The sequence below is a fragment of the Cyprinodon tularosa genome, unplaced genomic scaffold (assembly GCF_016077235.1).
Source record: "Cyprinodon tularosa strain WSP-4 unplaced genomic scaffold, ASM1607723v1 ctg51, whole genome shotgun sequence".
In the NCBI taxonomy this organism is placed as follows: Eukaryota; Metazoa; Chordata; class Actinopteri; order Cyprinodontiformes; family Cyprinodontidae; genus Cyprinodon; species Cyprinodon tularosa.
In genome coordinates, this window is record NW_024039241.1 from 2817154 (window position 1) to 2839279 (window position 22126).

Genomic DNA, 22126 nt, shown 5'->3' on the forward strand with positions numbered 1-22126 from the left:
AGAAAGTCATTATACGAAATAGCTTCTGAATATCATTTTTGAATCACTTGAAACTTGCAATTCTTGCTGTTTCAACACATTTTCAGAAATTTCTCTAACTTGGAAAAATAAGGAAGGTAGGAAAGATTTCCTGCTGCATCTTTTGATATGTCAAAACATGAGGCGACAGTGAGCGCTGAATGATAACCTTTCCAAGAGAGCTATTTATCCCATATGTCTGCAGCTCTTGGTTCTGCCATATTTTTCTAAAAGTGATTTAATGTCAAAGCATACAGTGAAAGGAAATATTATCCTTATCTAATACAATAATCTAATCGTTAAAGAGGGGGAAATAAGGCTTTCTGGGATTTTTTCTGAGTGGTAATTTTTCTGTTCCCCAGACCTTTGTACTCTGTCCGTAGCACTGAAATTCATCCATTACAGCTAGATCAATCTTTTCTTTCAATTTATTTTTTTTTTACACATAAATCCACCCCATACAACCTAAAACTAAACCGAGGGATGCATGTATTCCTCAATGCCTTAGAAGTACAAACAAAAAAGAGATTAAGGAAGTAGCATCTCAATCAGAGCTTTTTGGATGTGATTGTTTTGTAATCTGAACAACCAATTTTTGATTTAGCACAAGGCAGTCTATGTTGAGGCTATTTCCAGTTCATCATTAAACAACTAGCTGAGTTTACAGCTTATCTAAGACTACTTTGAGATGTTTTGATTCCATGTTTGTGCATTTCCTTATGCTGCTTGGAGGTTACCACAGCAAGCTAGATTTCAGGCTTGGAAAAGTATTTACCGTATGCTCGCTCTCTTTAACCCAACTCAACCAGGACTTGAACCCAGGTCCCCAACATGACAATCAGTAAAAAACACTACACAATAAGCTTGGTCTACACGTCTTAATGAAGCAAATGGTAATTATCTATCTTCCTAAAACTTCCTGCATATCATCACTGTAGATTTCTTTAAGCACACTGCTTTTCTTAAAAAAGATTAAAAAGCTAGAAAATCTACCAGTTTTATCCGGATAAGACAAAGAGACAAAGTCATTTTAGATGTTTTACTTTTTTTCCCTAAGTTTCTTGCAGCTAGCTTTTAGGTAAAACTGTTCCACTGTTTTGATTTTATAGGGGGGTTAATGTTCTTCATGACCTGCTGAAGTTAAGCAAACCATCTGTGTAATGCAAATCATCTACCAATCATCTGTGGATGGCACCACTTTTGGGTTTTAAATAAGAAAAAGAAAAAAATTAAATCCAAATGCATCACATCTCAGAGTGATTAATTGCAGGTTCTACAGATTTCAATGTTTGTTCACAGTTATGTTGTGTCACTATAGCAGAAAAAGCTTCAGACATAAGATTACAGCTGTTTGTGGTGAATAATATCAGAGGGTTTAAAACTATGAGGTCTTGAGTGGTACAAAAATAGTTTCTCTTTTTTTCCAGTAGTACAATGAGAACAGAGTGGTGATGCTTTACTAATGCAACACACAGAATTTTTTTTTTTTTTAAGTGGTTTCATGAAATTTAATTAGGTAATAAGAGGGGGCCAGATGGAGAAATAAAAAAGACTCACTAAGAAAAATTGCCATGAGACATTTATAAGTTATCGTTGTTCTAATATCACAAAATAAAAAATAGAAATCTATCCAAAATCTTGATTTATTTTTTCTAATTACTGAATAAGGATTCCAGTTTTAATTAAGAGATAATTGTTTTTAAAATGAAGTTAATGTCCTTCTAGATATTGCTTTAGACAAAGAACTTTTAGATTTTTCTGAAATTTCTACATTTGTTGTATATTAAAATCTTTGTTGGCAATTTTTTTTATGCTGATTTTGTCACTTGTTTCAAGAGTCTCTATATATGGGAAACATGAAAGGGAAAAAATCGGTCATGCTATCAGCGAGGCTTTCCTACCTGGCGGAGAACAAAAGCAGCAACATCAGTGGACTCCCAGTAGGAGGCGTGAAAAAGATGCGGCAGAGCCACTGTTGGGAAGGCGGTGAGCACATCGGGGCAGTATAAAGCATAATCCAACCTCTTGGAGCCCCACCAGCTACTGGAAACTGAGGCGATAAAACATAATAAAGACACCAGGTGCTATCTGGGATTCATTTATATTCTACACACCTCAACACGATATCAATAAGATAAAATATCAAGGGCACTGAGATCTTTTTTACTCCTCTATTTCCCTCCAACTCACTGTTAGCGATGGTGTTCCCCAGCTGGCTCATGGAGCAAACTGATATTTCACCTTCCTCATTCTCCTCTCCTCCTCCTCCCTCAGTTTCAACTTTGGAGGAATGCTGTGAAGCTGGAGCTCCTGGAGATTTGTCACCTTCCAGAAACACGCTGGGATTGCTTTGGATACTTTCTACTACAGATTGAATAAAGAAGAGACCACAAACAGAAAAAGAGAAAAGAATACATTGGTTACCAAAAAGATGAGTGGCTTTCATTGTGGCGTTAAACATTTAAATTAGTTTGTGGAGGTACATTTTAGTTGTTTGTTTAGAAAATGTCTGAAGATTAGGATAGGTATAAAAAGCACATTGAGAATAATTAAAAATAATTGTCAGTAGAAACAGCCCTGCAGCCAGTTCTTGAGGGAAAAAGTTCTCCCATCTTCTTTGATTTATACTTTCAGAAAACTATACCCAGATTGTCTTGAAGCTCTCTTTGAAAATATGCAAATGATTCTTTGATGAGTTTTCTACTGTCAAGAACTTTTAATGTGCCTGCTCTGTGCAAAACTGCTGCATGGGCATGACATAAAACCACACGCTGATGCATTTATTTTATAAATGCTGTGTTGTGGAAAATTACATAAGCTTCCTACTAGACATGGTAGTGGCATAGTGCTGGGGCGATACTTTTCTTCAGCAGAGAGCTAAGCATGTGTTTGGACGGCCAAGTCTGCGTCGTTCCAAAACATTCTCACTCCCAACTTATCAAGTACTGACACTTTTGGTCAAAGGTACCCCCCTTTTATATATTGATGCCTAGGGTAAATGAAAGGTTGAGGACATTGTTTCACATGACCCATGACTAGATATATATATTTTAGTTTACGAATGTATGGTAACATGTATACCAGGCATCCCCAAACTCGGTCCTCGAGGCCCCCTGTCCTGCAAGTTTTAGAGGTTTCTCTGCTTCAGCACAGCTGGTTCTAATGATTGCAGTCAACCAAAAGCCAGTTATTCAGCTTTCAATTAAAATCAGCTGTGCTGGAGCAAGGAAACCTCTAAAACCTGCAGGACAGGGGGCCTCGATTATCTTGCGGACGTGTCGATGCATCGGATCGTCGGCTTTTGGATAGATGCATCGATACAAAACGATTATTATTTACACCCCTAATAGCCTGTGACTCACGTTTCAGCATGGCACAGTGCCAGGCAGGTGGTTGTTGTAAACAAACCGGTGGGTGCACTGTATTTAAATTATACTAGCTTATTTTCAGTTACATAGCCTACTTACCTTATCAAAAGGCTGCTGTTGCCAGCTACCCCAATAAGGGGGGAAAAGAGGAATATATTGTTACTGAGGTTTGAATAGGACTGCATTTTATTTCCATGTGGAGGTTTAAATTTACAGGAGTCCTATTATACATGTTCCATTTTTTGATGAACGCCTGTGGCATCTGCTCAGATCTTAGCAGTGTGGCAACAGCCAGTAAATGATGTTAGGAGTTTAAATCAAAAAAGCTCCTTTTCATAATCAGTCCTTTCTTTTACAGGTGGACCCACATACAGTATGAAATGATGTGATGTTAAGAGCAAAATAAAAAAGAAAACAGTTATCTTTTAGTCATTTCTGATCAATTTAAACTCCATCTGATATTCAACACACTGCAACTAACAAATCCCCAGAACTTCTTTTTGTTCTCTTGTTTTATCCTCAAGGAGCTGTGGGAGAGGTTCTCTCCTTGAACCCCAAGAAGTCTCTGATGTTCATGATCTCTGAATAAAACCAGAGCAGAATCTCTTCAGACTTTGAGAGCTTCTTTGACATAACCTTATTAACCATGAGTACACGGCTGACTCTGTAGCAGCAAACTGACTTTGTGAAACCAGGATAGTTAAAAAGTTATTTTGCAAGAAGACCAACTTGTTCTGTGAAATTAAATGCATCAAAGTAACATTAACATTATAATAACATCATAATTTATTATAACTGATTATGTTTTATGTTTTCAACACACTACATGTATTTCCTTCATTACCCTCATTCTGTTCCTAATAGACAAACATGCTGACTAGATTATCACTCATTTATAAGGTGCAGTTTCGGTCAGGTTTTATTTTCTCCAAAACATTTTTTTTTTTTCAGTCTTGTATGCTGTTAATTTTGTTCCAATTTTTTACATCCTTGGTATTCCATTGTAAATCTATTTACTGTCTACTCTGGACTGACACTAAACATTTTTTCTTTGAGCCCTGACTTCTATCTTTTTAATTCTGTTTAATTTTTGTTCTGTAAAACATAAAAGCATTATATTTTTTATACATAAGATAATACTATTTTTTTATTGTTGCCTGATGTGTTTCTTGTTGCTTATTGTGATCTGCTGACTGAAAATATATCTGCACATGGAATTGGAGGTGGAATGATTCGCTCGTCTGAAGATCTGTTCTTCACAATCTGTTAAAACTTCAACTTTATGCTTACCATCAGCCTACAAAAAAAACTTATAACATAGGCTTAATTCCACACACTATTGCATGCATATGTGTACTGTAGAATATTTTTCATTTTGATGTTGCAGTAGGTAGAAGGGGAAAAACCGAGAAGCGAAACATGGATTAGGATGTATGAGTAGAAGTGGGCTTTAATCCAACAAGATGCATTTGCTTGCTGCATTGTGCTAATCAGAGCACATCATGTCTAAATGAGCAACTTATACGAAAGGATTTATCTGAATCTCTGGAAAGAAATAATAGATTTTCCCTTGACACTGCCTTCTAATCACATTAAATTTGCTCTCATGAAAAACAGCACATTATATGCATTATCTCCACACAAAGAACAGCATAAAGACAGCCAACCATGAACCTCAGCATCTTGGTTAAAAGATAACTAATGGTTACAGCGATTGGTGTGTGTTTGGTTTGCCAAGGATGAGACACAGTAGGAGAATACAGATTAACCCTCAATCCCTCAGGCGTGAGAGAGAATCTGACATAGTTAATGAATCCCCTACAGTCAAGGCAGAAAACAATCTTTACTTGGGAATTTTGCCCAGACAGTATACAGTATCTATGCTTGAAGATCTAATGTCCTTTGAGATTTTTTACAAATGACTTGAGATGATGACTAATTTTATTCATTGAAAAATAAAACAAATTTTTTTTTTTTTTTTTTACTAAAACCAGTAATCCCAAAAATTTTAGACAAAAAAATAAAAATAAAGCAAAACATGGTACTTATTTCAAAAGTGGCCAAGATTTCATTGATGTGTTTTGTGGCCAAAAACATACAGTTCGATGTAGACATACAATTTCCCCATCGTTGGACAATATAGGGATTTTCTATTCTATTCCATCCCTCACAAACTAAATCTTTAATTAAACTTTTAAACCCTTACCAACAGTTCTAATGGTTCAAGTTTTTATATATTCAACACTTTGAGAAATATAAAAACAATGTCTCAACATCAGACCATTCAATTAAAACAATTTTAAAAGTATGTTATGGTTTTATTCTGCTATTACTTCCAGCATGCAACATTAAATAATTAAACTGAACATACTCATCCCAAATACAACTATTTAGGTATATCAGGATATACTGTACCTAAGTATACAAGAAAAATAAAAATAAATCTCTATACAAGATGGCTAATGCAGAACTCAATATGAAGCATAATGATTACTTCTACTCTTCTCTGCCCTGCAATGATCCAAATTATTCCGAAGTATTGCCTCCCTCCTTAAATCAAACAATCAAGGAAACCACAAACTGAATTTCCCTTTATATCCTCACTGGTTATTGTTGGTTATTTGGTGTTCACAATTCTGTAGTTGAACAGTATGTAATTCTCTGAGGAAATCAACAGGCCATTTAAGCTACTTGAACAATTAGTGATCAGTTTCTTTAAGAATTTCTTCAAGAAATGGTTTCAATTTTTATGAATGTTTTCACATCAGTCCTCACAACTGTAATGCAACATTTGAACACACAGCTCCATAATAAATATTACCCTCTTTCCACAGCATGTTAAAAGAAATGACAATGCTATACATAGACATCCTGAAAAACTACAAAATGCAGTTTGTAAAATAATTTAATTTACTGTAATTTATTAAGATTATAATACAAACTGCCTGGCCCAACTTGGTTAAATTTTAAAAAACCTTATCACTAATTGTGTCATTGTGAGAAGCAATAACTGCCATCAAGTGCTTTAAATAACTTGCATTGAGTCGCAGTTCAGCCTCTTCAGGGAGCTTTAAGAATAAACAGTCTGTTAGGTTATGCAACAGCACATAAGAGGAATTTCAGTCTAGACTTAAAGTAGGCCATGCTGTATGTTTGGGGCATCCAAAGTTGGACTTGCCAGTGGTGTGTCCCATGGGGGGCCGGAATTAAGGGTCACAGACATTCTTCTTCAGGATTTTTTCCAGTCCATTGCATGATTAATGGCTTTAACAAATGTTAGCAAAGACAGTAAATAAGTTCCACACCGTTATATTATGTGATGGGAAAATAATTTAGCACTCTAATTCTCTAGTTATTAACCTGAATATGAGTTTTGTCTCCTTTCTTGCACAAAAGTATTCACCCAAGCAGAATGTGAGTCTTATCTTAATGACACCCTAGAAGCTTTTTTTTTGGTGTTAGGTGTTTTGGTAAAGACCTAGATCCTTTTAGTTAAACGTTATCCTTCTGTTTAGTGGAAAACTGTCCACATTGTGTGAAAAACTTCCCTGTTTTTAAGAAGTTAGTACAATCCTTTGTCTAATCAGAAAAGGTAGAAAATTGGCAAATACTGTGCTGCTTGAATGAAGAACATCAATCTCATTTCTTGTTAATGTAAGACTTAGAATTTTTTTTTTACAATGACAACTACCACCTCTGTGTTATGGTGTTCTTTATAAAAAGCTCTATAAGTTGAATGCCAGATGCAAAGGGGTCCAAGCTGTTCCAGGTCTACTGCATGTGTAGATAATGGCTCTCAGCGCGGTTCAATGAAGTCTTAAAAAACTTAAGGAGAATATTCTAGAGTGGTACCCTTTTTAGATGAATATATAACAGTTGCTTTGTTTCTTATCTGTTTTCAAATTTGTTTAGAATGGAAAATCTTGTTTTTTTTTATGAAATTCTACTCTACTTTATGTTGTCAGATCATTTCTTTATCGTCAATTTTTTTATTCTAAGGGTCAGGAAGAAATCAGTTCTGAACCCATTTTAATATTACGAATTGATAAAGAAGGTATCTGTTAGGGGAAAAATACTTTTACAACACGATATACATGGTTTGTACCAGCAAAGATTCTTTATCTCCATAAAAAATGCACTCTCATACACGTTACCACTATCTATCCTCAGTTGTCATTGACGATGCTAAACAATTAAAAAAGGACTAATTTTCTTTCAGACTGAAAAGAATTTTCAGACATTTCTCTTTTTTTTTTTAGGATAATGAGTGAAGAGAAGCCAGAACATTACTTTGGCAGTGATTGAGAGAGAGAAAACAGTAGAGGCCACTGGCATGTTTTCTAAAACACAGAAATTCAAATGCTTAGTGCTGCCAGTGCTCGGGGAAGACAGGGCTACACAGTGACGAGACAGAAACAAAGGAGAGAGGCAAAGAAGAGAGCTATCTCTTACGGCAGAGAGATTGAGATTAAAGCCGCTGATGACAGTAGTAAGGATTCATGCATGGGAAAGTGATTGCAATGTGGCATCAGAACATTTTGACAGAATGAAGGGGAAAATAACGTATGAAAAGGGATCCTCTAAGCTTCCCCATCTGGTAATGATGAGAAAAAACTGTAACCTTTGCATTAGAAGACAGTTCTCCAAGCAGCCACACCTGATTGATGCCACCATAACTCCATGCGCATTGCATGTCTTGCATGATAGTATTTCCTTCTGACCCACAGCTGGAAATCAATATGAGAATGGCTCAGCTTCTCTGTATTAGCAGCATTCATCATAATAAAAACTGCACAGGTGACGGGTGTTCATGTCAAAGTCATTCTCAGAGGAGCCCTGATGTGTTTGGCACTCCATGCCTTCATAACCACTAATTACTATATTACAGAACAGGAAACCGGTAACGTGTACAACAGCTTCTACTGAACCACTGCACACATCCACTGTTTTTAATTCAACACATAATTTGACAGCCTATGTGGCCGATCGATGGGAGCGAGATGCAGACCTATAATTAAAACCTGCCGTAGCTGCAAGTCGACGCTCTATCTGCTGTTACACTTCGTAACCTTTGTCATCACCCTCCACTGGCTCACAGATGCATCAAGGCTTTATGACTGGTTAAACATAGAAGTAGTTAATTAGAATAAAACAAACAAACAGCTTACACATCCTAATAAAGCAGGGAGAAACAGACGTGATGTCTAGTTTGTATTCAGGCCAAAAAGCAGTAAAAAGCAAAACATTTGAAATGGGATCCATACTTCAAAAACATGTAAAACATCTACAGATTGATAGAAACACTGTTCCTATGCGTATAAATAATCAAACCAGATCGAATAGAGCCATCTTCTATTAAACATAGAATAACAAACATCCTGGTCTTTAAAAGAACACACCCTAAGATGTTTAACAAGAATCTCACCTATTATCATGAAATGCTTTTAATTTGACAATCATTACGTTATTAAATAATTTAGCTGTGTTATTATTTTTCAGAGTAAACTACTGCCAATAGAATCATACTGACACCAAAACAGAGATTTTACAATCTTATTCCTAAACCACCAATGGAAACGCTGCCTGTGAGGAGAATGAAAATTGTTGCTGCTTCCATTTACTTTTGGGTAGGTGGAAGCAGGCAAGTCTACTGAATATCAGATCATCATTAGTGTGGCCACATCTAAAGAAGTACAGTAGGAGTTTTACTGGGCTACGTCTGGAAAGTAGGTCTACAGTATGTGTTGACAGTATGGCAAGGTTGAATGATATCCTCCATGATCTTCCAGAAGCAATTGTTGGATTTTTCACTGAGAAATATTATTTGCAAGAGTAAAATATTAAGACAGCTGGAGTCTGTTTCAAGAAGCAGGTTTACTGAAAACTCTAGGTTTCCTAAACCTTAAATCAGAGCTTTCCATTTCACAAAGAGAGTTAACTCAACCTCTATCTGTTTCTGCCACCGTAGTAATATTTTCCCCAGAGCTAATCTGGTCAGTAGGAAGTTTTGTTCAATAAACTTGGAGTGTGCTCTGTCTCTGCACTCCTTACAGCCAATCACATAGTTTTATTTATTGATTTAGTCAGATTTTTGTCATAGTTTTGTGCATAAAAAAAAAAAAGAATTGCTGGGTCTTCACACATTAGGCATTAAAAACCAAGCATTGCATGTCATTTTGATGACGATACAATTAAAGAATGATCGGTATTATTAAAAGAGGATTAATGCATGATTTTCATATTGAGAAAAATTATGTTTATGAGTGATACGCAATCAATCAAATAGCCTACTGTACATCCACGACCTTATCCGTCCTCACATTAGCAGCATTACACAGACCTATGTAACAGAACTTGATATTTGTGAAAGGGTAATGATATATATCCCAGTAGGTTTCCAGTTGGTTTCTTATGGTTGATAAAATGCAGTTCATCATTGATAGCAGCCGCTTCGGCCACCTCTAACACCATAAGTTTCATCTACTATTTTTCTACTTTATAGTTTTTATCTACTTTATTTGAAATATACCTATTTAAAAAAATACAACTATGTTTTAAAGTATTACTTCGAATGAATTATATGTTTAAGTCACAGATTTATTGTTGTGATTAAAAACAACTCAGTTGAAAGGGTACAAGATTTTCTGTTTTTGGTTTGCCACATTCTGATATTTTTTCTCTTTTTTGTACAATACATGAAGAACTACTGAAAATATTTTCAGATTACACATAAATAGATTAATTAATTCCATGGGAAAAAGGTAACTACCTTTGGGTTAGGATTAGGAATAATTGAGTGATAACAACCTAATGAGCTTACTGGTAGGTAGGAGGCACAATCTGAAGCCATTCTATGAGAATGATAACCAATAACAATGACCATTTGTTGGTACAATAAGATCTGAAGCGGCTTGAATTTACTGTGTGATGGAAGACAGAGTCAACATTAGGAGGAACCCCTTGAGATGATGCACAGGTCCTACTAGAACAATATTTTTAGACTTCATCTGTTGCCAGGGGATTTAACATAAATAGAATACAATGATTATTTACCATTCAAACCATACACTAGTTTCCCCAGTAATGTTAGTGTGATTACCAAAGGTGATGGCAGGCCGATTTGATATGTATTAATTTATTTCTGATTTCTGAAAAAAAAAAAAAAAAACTCCTTGTCAGAATCACCATTCCAAATAAAATGACATTCTTCGCTTATAGAATAAACATTTTGGAAGTCTAGAAATTTATATCAGATCAAAGTCTGAAGATAATGCTGGTAATGATCGTTTTATATACTGCTGAATTATTGAACAATCTTTTACATACAGTTTTTTTCTATTCTGGGTTCTTTTCTGTTTACTAAATGATTGCCACATGGAATCCGGAATGCGCTTTTAGTTACGCTTGTACAGTATGAGGTTTGAATTGCTTGGTTATTATCTGCTCCTGATAGTAGCATGGATCAGTGTATTTGTCTCCCTGTAAATTTCATTTTGTTGCCATTTTGTTTTATGCATATAAAATAAGATTTAGATTTTATTTAATGAGACTTTTAAATTAAAAGTTGATTAAATCATTTATAAAGTGACAACTAATTTGTACAAACTCTGATTTGCTAGTATAGTGTCTTGATACCTTCTTTCATAAATTGAATGTTTCCAAAGCCCCACCGGGCAGCCAATTGTAACTACAACTAATCTAATTTGAAATAAAAGTAGCTAAAAAATAAATCCCAGAGGAACACCAGACATTTTAAAAGAAAGGCAACAAATCAAGTGGTATAAAAAAAACACAACTTTCTTCCATAAAAAAAAAACATAGATTGTCAATGTGTTTGACTCATTAAAAAATAAAAAGTCTGAATTGTGAGAAAAAAGAGAAAGTGTTTCATCTTTAAAATTAAATGATTGACATTGTAGGTCATACACCTGCTTTATCAAAGTCTACTAGCAATGGCAGGATGTTCTGTTAAAGGTTTTCTTACAAGGAAAAAAGCCTTGTCTTTTTATGTAGGTTCATGGTGGAAGTCTGTAAGGATGAACGAGTGAATGTCCTACTTTCTTTCTCTATAGACGTAAAAAAAATAAACAAACAAGTAATGCTTTTCTCAGCAATGAGCTAAACATCCTTTAAACAGTTCTAGCATCTCTTTAAGAACTCAGTCTTCCAGAGAATCAACAGTAGAACTAATTTATTCCATGCACTCATATCCAGCAGATTCTACCTGGTCTTCACAGAGCAGTAGAGAGCAGAAGGCACCACAACCCAGCAAGATGAAGTATAACCATTTCAAACCACCAGCTTCAGGGTTTGATTTAATACTTCCTCTGCAGGAAAAACTCACTGAGATGGAATTAATGCTGTGTGTGTTCTCTATTGATATCTGGGAGCATGTTTCTACATCAAAATTTACTTTAGGATGTATCTAAACGACTTTGAAGTAAAATTAAGCCCCATCAAAGGACTTCTCAAGGCTTTCACATCACCTTATAGAACTTAAACCCAAACAAATACAAAACACAACCAAGCAAAAACATAGACTAGGCTTTAACATTTTCAAAAAACTCTTTCTGCGCCAAATCCCATCTTACCGATGAGCAGCGAGCGTCCATCTCCAAGAGGATAGCGCTGATAGCGTGGGACAGCGAACGGTGGAAGTTTATGAAAAAGAGGCTGCAGAAGGGGCTCTAGTCTGGACGCAGAAGGGTCTGAGGGGTAAAACAGGTTGAAGATCTGGGAACAGGCTGGACGCAGCTGGCCCACTTAGAAAGAGAAAACAGCAGAGAAGTATGACAATTAGGAAGTTTTCTTTTATGTTGTTTTCTACAAAAAAAAAAAAATGTTTAATCTTTATTTTGAACCAGAAGGTAGTTAGAACTTTAAGCAGCTTAATGAACTCTAGCAATCAGTAAGAAAAAAGCAAAAATAAAACATGAAAAATTTCAGTTTCACATCTACAGAGAGAACTCTTTTTGGTTCCATCCTAAGTCTAGTTTTTGTTTACTAAAAAAGGTAATTATAAATAAAACAACAATAAAAATAAGACAAACTTAAAGTTCCCTGTTTTACATGCGTCTGATTCTTACCCTGAATGGCAGGCAGCACAGTGCGTCTCATGGCCAACACCAGTCCCAGAGGACAACCCAACAGGAAACAGTCTGACACCTCAAAGTCGAAGCGGCCTGGATTCAACACCAGACTGGTGCTGCTGCCGCCACGCACCTCCACATTCTCCTTCATCAAACTGAACATAGGAAAAAAATGCATTAGAGGAAAGCCAATATGGTATTGCTTTTAGTCAAGTATTCAGCATCCTCTTGTGAAAATAGTGCCCTTTAAGTCTTAGCAGAGATTAGTTCAGTAAAGAATGATAACTTATTAGGATAGATCTAAAAATGTAAAAATCAGCTAAGCCTATGCTGAATCCAATATATCTGTCCAGACTAAGATGAGTCAGAAATCCTTTTACTTTACTCTGATTCAGATGTTAGCTGGATAGTTTTATCACGCTGTACTAGTTGTCAGCACCAAGCCTTTATGACTAAACCTGAGCAGCTCCTCGCTCAGCTTTCACTGGCTGTATGATGCTGACAGCTGTTTAAACAGCAGGGCTGGTCACAGTCACATCCTCTGCTGCTGACTGGCTCCATCCCTCTGCTTTAACAGCCAGCCAACATTTCCCCATTAAGTCCTACAACTGGAGGAAGGATTTGCCAGCAATTTCAAGCCATTTTTAAAAGCCAAATCAATATCCCTCTGATTGCCTTCTGTGGCCCTTTTAAGCCCTGTTTTCTCTTGTAACCACTTCATCATCTATTTGTTTTTTTAGTACTGTGCAACATTGTTGCAATCTTTACATTTTAAAAAGAGTAAATCTTATTTACAGAATTGAAAATGCTCTTTGATTCAATACAACATGGACAGTAGCAATGATTATTATAGCAGAAGTAGAAACCTTCTCCACTTGTTTTGTAATGAATCAAAATTGTTTTAGAAAGCAATTAAGGTTTTTTTGCGGATTTTTGTGCATCTTCTTGTATCTTGCAGAATACCAATAATGGATTTTAGAAAAGACACATCACATAAGTTAAGTGTGATGGTATTATCCTGCTTCTCTGCTTTGGAAAATAGAAAACTAGCTTTTTTCCTCTTTATAAGAAATATTGTAAAGATCCTGTTAGACCCTTGTCACTTTACCTAAAGCTTGTGTAAAAGTTGGTCAGACAAAGGAACAATGAACAAAAGCAAGTGCAACTTCATTCAACTTCAGTCCAATTTGTCCAAAATAGGTTTTGCAGCAGCCTGCTTGAACCATGTTTGAATATTTATAAGTCTTTGTTTCCCAGCCGGGGATACACGTACCCATGCAGCATTATAACGGCTACATGAAAATATTTTACTTTTATCAACTCAAGTGTAAGTTTTTTCTTATATGGTTGAGCTCACATTCAGCCTTGACACACATCAAAACCAAGCAGAGGAGCAGACTGTAAACTAAATTTCAGATTTTTCAACTTCATTCGCAGGCGATGCAACGATCAAATGTCGCCAACTTTACCAAAACCGGGTTGTTCACCTCCCTAAATTTCCCCTTAACCTCGCTCAGCTTTATTTCACTTAGCTTTGCTCCATATTCACTCTCTGCGTAGAGATAACATTGAAATCCTTAGCTCTAGCTGCAATATTCATCATCAATGTGAATGTAACCTGAGGTTGCAAATACTCTTTCAGACAATTGTGTCTTTCCTGGATTTCTTTGCCAGATTAACTTCTCAACCTCTTTGTCTTAAAGCTTTTGATCACTGGTCACCTTCTCCTGGTTCTTAGACTTCCGTTCTATTTATTAGCAAAAATGTGTTTGCTTAGCAACTACTTTCCTGCCCGTATTGATGTCACAAAACCACCTTCCTGTAGTTTTCTTCTATATATTACTTATATATCTAGCTATTTTATTTATATTATATAGTCTTTATCATAATGGGGAACATATTTCAACACATCAGGATAGAGAGATTTTTTAGACAAACATGACTATTTAAATGATTTCATTAAACAGTGTTGGATTTATCTTTAAAAGTATTTGCAATAATATCTATGGTACAAAATCATTGAAAATATTCTTTTTTTTTTTTTGAAAGAAATGCCATTTCTGAAAAATCAACTTAGCCTTTCAATGTAATTCTTCAAATAGTCATTAAAAGAAAGGATCATTTGCACATCATCCCAGGGGAAACTTTCAGTGCAAAGCACTGATGAATGCAAAATGAACTAATGAAACCTTTACATCAATCTAGGATGGGAGGATCAGGAAATGATGCTTAATTAGCCATCCTGGTGACTGGGAAAATATCTACAGGGATCTGAGAGGAAACAGAGCAGAAGTGGAGGAAATTGTCTGTGCAGCCTTAAGAGTTAATAGGGGAGTTTAAAAGGGTGTAAAAGGTTACAGCTCAGCCTTCATAAACTGTGTGGCATCACTGGGAATATAGCACTTTATGTCAGGTGGCTGACCGGGAATCAAAGCCAATTGTTTTGAATGAGTAAACATGGCAGCTGTAATTCTTCCAGGTCTATCCAAGCTTAGGCAAAGGAACCATAAGTTTACATTTGACCTCAGACTGTCTGAAACATGAACTGAAAGGCCTTTGGTCTACCAGCAGAGCTAAATAGTCATTTAAAGCAGCATATATCAATAAACAGTAGTAGCAAGAGGAGCTGACACTTTACAGGAAAAACAAGGTTAATAGACAACATATAGGTCATCGCATAAACCCATTATCTTTTCATTGCTAAGTGGCAAGTGATATTTAAGATATATGGACAACAGCACAACTGCAATTAATGAACATATTTGGCCAGTTATCTGATATTTTATTAATATTTAGTTGACTATTTAGAAGAAGTTTAAATATAGAAATTATGCATTATCCATAAATGCTTACATAAAAAAAAAAAAAAAAAAAAGATTCCCATGCCTGAAACTTTGTGGAAGCTTCAAACTTAAAGATTTATTTGTGTATTTTATGGAACAGAACAATACATGAAACAGAGATATGGAAGCAAATATTGTAAAGTTGTCAAGTATAGAATACATGCAGCCCCCTAACATGATTTCTTGCAGTACTGCCCTGCATTTACAACCACACATCTTCCTTTTCACCGACCAGGTTTCCCTGTCCACGCTAAAGGAAAGCATTACCACAGCATAATGCTGCTACTACAATGATGGTGTGTTTAAGGTGTAGAATTAGTTTTATACATAACTAAATCTATCTTGTCAAAAGTAACCATTGGGTCTATCTACTATTCCAGAGTTTCAATGGGCCTCTTGGATGCTTCTCTCCGGTAAGCCTGGCCTGAAGATTTAGATTGAGGAGCCAGGGGTCTGCTGTGCTAAACTCTTTCCTTTAAAGATGAACACAGAACATAGCTCTGTGCATTGATTATGGCTCCGTAGCATATTAAAAACATTGGTTATTGTTTTAAAACCAAATCCTGTCTTAAATTCTCTACAACTTCATCCCTGACAATGTCGACTGTTTGTGTTGTGGTTCAAATCTGCATTGAGGATTTTTTTGAAAGAACTCCACCTTATGCAATTTGGGACGTAAAACAAAGGCTTCTTAAATTTTCCAGAATTTTTAAGTTAAGAACTTGAGTAGAAATTAACCAGCTGTTAAAATATCAAAAGTGCATTGTGTAAACATTTCTAATAATGACATTATAATAGTCTTAAGACTAAACATGTAGCATTTTCTATTAGTTAATCATATAAAACCCAATCAAACACAGCAGAGCTCGATGTAACATCACAACAGTATTTCAATTTAAGAAGAAAAAATTACCTTTTGGTAAAAATAATCATGAAATTAACATTTGCTGATGATAAACAGGATTTTCAATTGCCTTTAAAATCCCTTTTATATCTAATTAGCATTTCATCACCAGTTATAGCAAATGTTTTATGGTCACTGTTGCACCAAGGGGGGACAATTGTTTAAAGGAGTAATTACTTTTACAAACATTTTTAAGAAATCACAATTTGAAAACTGCTTTTTGAAATTGTTCAGGTTTTCCTTATTTTATATTAAAATTTCTTAGATTATCAGAAACATCGAGGTTTGACAAAAAAGCAAAGATGGAAGACATTTTTTAAAGGGTAAATACTTTTATAGAATAAAAGTAAAATGGGTTGTGTTAATATTCCACCTGGAAAAAAAGTTGTGCTGGCCTGTGGAAGAGTCCCCATCATACGAGTCACTTTGCTTGCGGCTCAGTGAAGGGCCGCCCTGGCCTTCATTGGGAGCAGAAATGTCGATGTTGCTCTTACTTAGCCTCTTGCTTGAGCTCAAACCAGGACTCGACTGCCGCAGCTGACCTGTGTTATCCTGCGGCAAAGAAGGAGAACTCAATATAAAACCTCCAAAAGGGAATGGGAATTGCATAATAGGATGGGAAGGAGATACATGTTGAAGCAGGAATGAATATTTTAGTGGTGAAAAAGGACTGGGTGACAAAAACATGGAAAAAAAGCGGCTTTAATGTGCAAAGTTAACAATAATGTTTTGGTAAATATTTTACACACGGCACAGGAACAGCCAAAGATGCCGTTCAGGAACCTGGAAAATCCCAGTATACGAGCAAACAGGTTGTGAGCAACACAGAGAATACATTTAATCATTGATGCCCTTTTTTGTTAGACTGGTGTCAAGGACAAATCCTCTGGAGAATAGAGGTTTAGCTTAAAAGCTCTTTGTAGAGAAAAAATGGCAGAAAGAAGACATAGCAGGAGGCCGATTATATGTATGAGAGTAGCTATTTGTTCTCTGGGAAGCAACAAAGTTGTACCAAGGACATTGCCAAAAGTGTGCATGTTCTCTCTTGCAGTAATTTTAGCCCACTGATGAATACAAGACATAACAAAAGCATGCAATCTTGATCATGATGTTGTAATTATGCAGTGCTGGGCAAAATTTCTCTCATTACCTCTCCCACACACACACACACACACACACACACACACACACACACACAATTGCACCGTGTGTGTTATCACTTGAATGCTGAGCTCCTACCTTCAGGCTCTCTGTGCTGTTGTTCCTGCTGCTGCTGTTGGGGCTACCAGGCCTCGGGTGGTTGCTGAAGCACAAGGCATCAAAGCAAATCACTCCACCCACACAGTCGCCCATCAGGCAAACCTGTTCAAAGAGCACACACCATTTCAAGTTCAACTTCATCCTTAGGTGGCAGCTTCTGTCAGCGATGTCTCAACAGGATGGCAGCTAGAAAAGAGGAGGAGTATGTGGAAGGCCATATATAGATTATATTTTAGCCGACTCTGCTTTTCCAGGCGTATGATGATGTGCCCCTGGACAAGTCCCCTAATGCCACTGCTGCATGAATATGTGGGCATTCAAGAGTGCACATAGGGGAATGTTGCTCCAGTTTAAAGCAGTTTAGTTGGTTTAATTCAGCCCGTTAACTAGATGAATAAACTGAGCTGAGATGAATAAATTCATTTTAATGAGAAGCAGAAAATGCTGAACTTCAGTGACAAGACAAATTTCTGATGTTCATAAACAATTGTTCAATTAAGTGTGGAAAGTGTAAAAAGAGTAAAAAGTATTGTATATCTAGATAAAATCCCTTTTTGCTAATCAGAAGAAAGTTTTCAAAATGCCACATTCAAGCATAACATGAAGCCTTTCAACAGGATTTTATTGCCCAATTTTCACAGCACATAATAAACTGCGATTATTACATTACATAAGTTCTTTGACAGGCAGCTAGGAAGAGCGCTCAAGTTGGACACTCGTGTTTTTTTTTTTATATAATATTGTTATCCTCTTGAAATAATAACCTGTCATTCTTTCAGGTTTTGTATAAAAAAAAAATTCAAAAAATAAGTCAAACTCTTGACATATGCCTTAATTAAAGCAGGGGTGGAAATGCATGATTCATTCAACTGGTGACTTTGTCCATTTTACAAGCAGTGACTGGCATCACATGGAGGTGATTTAGGCAACACCAACCGGGAAAAGTTTTCTCTAATTTTTCTTTTCTCTAATAAATAAAAATACCACAGATTTGTATCGAGTGTAGCTATACTACTTTAAGTGAGTGTGGGCATTTTTTCAACTACGGTTTAAGATGTCACACTAATGTGTGACAATGTTAAAACCATCACGAAAAGATGCTCAAGTCCAGATTTTTTATTTTCTTTTTATTCATCTCACAAAGCCATTATGCTTGACAAAAAAAACAACAAAATCACATTATTTGTTTAGTTGATGAAGTAGATGAGTGGAGCTGAACTGCTTATAGCCAGAGCTAATTACAGGAATCATAATCAACTGCTTAACCACAAGATGGAAATTAAATATATTCAAAAAGAAGAGGGAAAGACAATAAAGGGAATGTAAAAGTTCATACTCAAACAAAACTTTGGTAAAATAGAAGTCAAAATTTATGACACTTTTATCAATACTTTACTCTTAGTATTATTGTGACAACATAATAATGGAAATATAATTATTAGAGAAGGCTTTTCAGTGCTTTTTTGTGACTAAATGTCTGATCTAGATGTTTTCAGCTCTTATTCCTGTGCTAACAAAGTATTAGAATTATGTAATTTTCAAAAGCTTCAGGGCGTTTGAAAATGGAAAAAAACATGATCTACTTTCCACAGCTCAAATCCAATGCCTGAATTATTTCCTTTGTGAATAATCTTCCCAAAAATGATTACCTCATCAGAAAATATAATTTGTTATGATTTGCCATGTGTGGAAGACAAAATGTAAGGCCCCTCGACAAGCTGGGCTCCCACAAGTAGCCAAAGATTACGCAACCCTCTTATAAACCATTTTTACTTCTCTGCCCAGAACCCATTATTCACTGATGATAACATTCCCTTCTGCTTCATAAACAGATGAAGCAACAACAGACCTGCCCTGTAAATCCCTGGCCATCGTCAGACTGCAGGAAGCTGCGATAAACCTGGTTGGCTCGGTCGATGACAGTCGCCACAGCGTCCTGGTAGCGTGGGGACACAATAGCGAGGAGCGGGAGCGCTGCCAGAGGCAGGTGGTCAACACTGCTGGACACACAGCTCTCATCATAGCTGTATGGGTTCAGACTGCAAAAGAGAAGATGATTGAAGCAATTATACAAGGAATCAGGGACAAATAAATGAAGACAAAGACAAAAAAAAAAACAGATCTTTTAATAGCTTTTTTTGCAGTTCTGTTTTTTTCACATTTATATTTTAAATAAGCCATTAAATAAAGCAAAGCTTGAAAATCTTATGCAATAGATAAAGGTTTTGTCAACAGTTACCATTTTCACAGCCAACCTTTTAAAGTTTTGACTTTCAATGAATATATAAATTCATGTACAAGATTGGTGTAAGAATATTATTTAAAGGCCTGAAAAAACAACAATTTAAAAAAAAGTACACATACCCTCAAAACAAGACATCCCATTAAAATGAAAGTAAAAAGTCAACATCATCAAGACTTCATCACCTTGCTGCCATCCTTTCAAGGCCCTGAGTCCAGAAAAGAACAATAATAAAATATTTGTTTCTAGAATAAGCCCTTCAATTCAACATATACCATCTATGACCAGCCATGCTAATCCTAACAATCTGTTTTGCCAACAGAACAAAAAAAGGAAACTTGACTGGGTTTTGTACAATTTCAGTCATCCATTCTTGGTCCCCTCTCATGCTCTATTTTGCTCAACCCTGCCGCTGTTTTGATAGAAGCTGTCGATGTCCGTAGATTACCATGTAAACACCTGACTGGGTGCCTTGCAGACCATATTTCCATCACATGTCCTTTCGCTAAGCTTCCTATCTAGATCAAAATAACCTTGTTTAGTGGTACTAACCACTGCATGTCTGATGACAGCGTCACGCTGGGCTAGCGTTGATGATGTAACCAGTGAGACAGAAGTCTGGGAATTAAATAATTGAGAGCAACATGGACAGGAGCCAGAGCGTAGTCAGTATTCTTTATAACTTCACTCTTTTATCTGTCCGAATCCCTCTTACCAGCGCTGTGCCATGTTAAAGAATGTAAACAGGTTTTTTTTGGCTTTTTAGATCAGAAGCAACTGGCGCTGTGAGTTGACGTCTGTACCTTGCTTTCCATGGTATCGTGTAAAATAGCCGTGCCAATTTTAATGTGGGTCGCTTGCTGAGTCGTTTGACCCGGCAGACACGGTTGAGGGGGGTTGGCATCCCCCTTCTTAAAAAAACCTTAAAAATCCTCTCCCTACTTAAATGACAATCCCCCCATACTATCTCCTGTGACATTTTATTGCTGAATGTGTCAAAATTCTACAATATGTTAATAATAATGGAAATAATATTGCCCTTTCAACATTTCGCGGGCTGTGGGCTTACAAGTAGCCTTAGCAAAACAAAGAAGTGGCCTACCATGACTATATACTGTAGCTGACCCAAGTAGGAAATTTGTCCTCTGCATTTGTCCCTAATGATGTAGGGGCAGTAATAGCCATGCCAGTCCAGGGCTTGACTGCAGTTCTACTGTAAGGTGCCTTGGTTGAGGTCAATGATCTGCGTACTTGACATGTACAGTAACAACCATACCATGCATATTGCTTTAGGTTAATAGACTTTATTAATTAGACTATGTATGCTTTCAAAAAAAATAAATAAATAACCATCCCCCTTTTTTTTTTTTTTTTTTTTTTTACAACTAGGCTATTAGACACGTGTCAACTGTGTGAGTGAGCAGTTCCCACTGACACTAAAAGCGGATCTTTCCTGGATTTAAATAAGTTTTTCTGCCAGTGTTAAAGGTGTATATATATTAAACATTTGATTCCATTGTTTCATTTACAGGTTACTGCTCTGCTAACATATGATTTCTCCCATTTATTTAGTGGTTTTACCCCTGGTCTAGAGCATTTAAACTCATACTATAGTATCTGAGTTGAATTTAATTCCTGACTTTGGCTTGGCCACTCCAAACTTCCTTCTCTTATGTTGATTTTCAGTCATTCAGTAGTCTTGCTACTACATAAAGTTAGTACAAAGTTTTATGAGGCAAGACAACTAAAGCTCATCCTCTTCGTATAGTAAGAATTTACTATCAGCCCATGCCAAGGAATTAGCAACAGGTAAAATTGAGTGTGGGATTTTGTCAGGAATGGTTTGTGACTGAAGGACTGGTGCACGAGTGAAGATGGGGAGACCTGCTGTGACGGATGCTTTAAAGATAGTGGCTATAACAAAAAAGGCATCAAGCAGAGGAAAAGGTGCCCTGCTTGATTTCATTTTGAGTGGCCAAAATGGTGAGGAAAATTAATTACATATTGCTGCAGCACTAGCAGGGTTTTGCATTAAAAAGAGGGAAGGCTGTTACAGTGGAACCCAACAGAAATATTTTATTTATTGCCTGGTTTATTTGGTGTTATGATGCATTTGATTCAACCTTTATCTCACATCCTTCTCCTAACATATACCTATTTTTTTTTAAGTAAAAAAAAAAAAGAATATGGAGATTTTACTCAAATCATCTGATAAAACCTAATAAAGTAAAAAAAAAAGTGTTTATTTCCTGAAACAAGGGAGATGTTGTTCTGCTAATTAGACTGTCTGTATTTATTAGTAGGTCCAGTGGTATCACACAGTTAATGATGTTTGGCTCTAATTAAACAAGCTTGATAAACTCCAAGGGACACACAAGCTTTATGTTTGTCATTAGGATAAT

At 36.1% G+C, this 22126-nt stretch overlaps 1 protein-coding gene across 3 annotated transcripts in view; it reads right to left on the bottom strand.

Annotated features, from left to right (window-relative positions):
• The window catches only part of pitpnm3 (PITPNM family member 3), a 169258-nt gene that overhangs the window by 14057 nt on the left and 133075 nt on the right, over nucleotides 1–22126 (bottom strand). For 2 of the 3 annotated variants that reach the window (XM_038303408.1, XM_038303409.1), the window contains exons 6-12: nucleotides 19332–19521; nucleotides 17462–17584; nucleotides 16596–16774; nucleotides 12473–12630; nucleotides 11978–12148; nucleotides 2209–2382; nucleotides 1920–2068 (exon numbers count right to left, since the gene is read on the bottom strand). In XM_038303408.1, the coding sequence (XP_038159336.1) occupies nucleotides 1920–2068; nucleotides 2209–2382; nucleotides 11978–12148; nucleotides 12473–12630; nucleotides 16596–16774; nucleotides 17462–17584; nucleotides 19332–19521 (1144 nt within the window). The remainder of the gene's footprint in view (nucleotides 1–1919; nucleotides 2069–2208; nucleotides 2383–11977; nucleotides 12149–12472; nucleotides 12631–16595; nucleotides 16775–17461; nucleotides 17585–19331; nucleotides 19522–22126) is intronic. The other variant, XM_038303410.1, reaches the window with a different exon arrangement.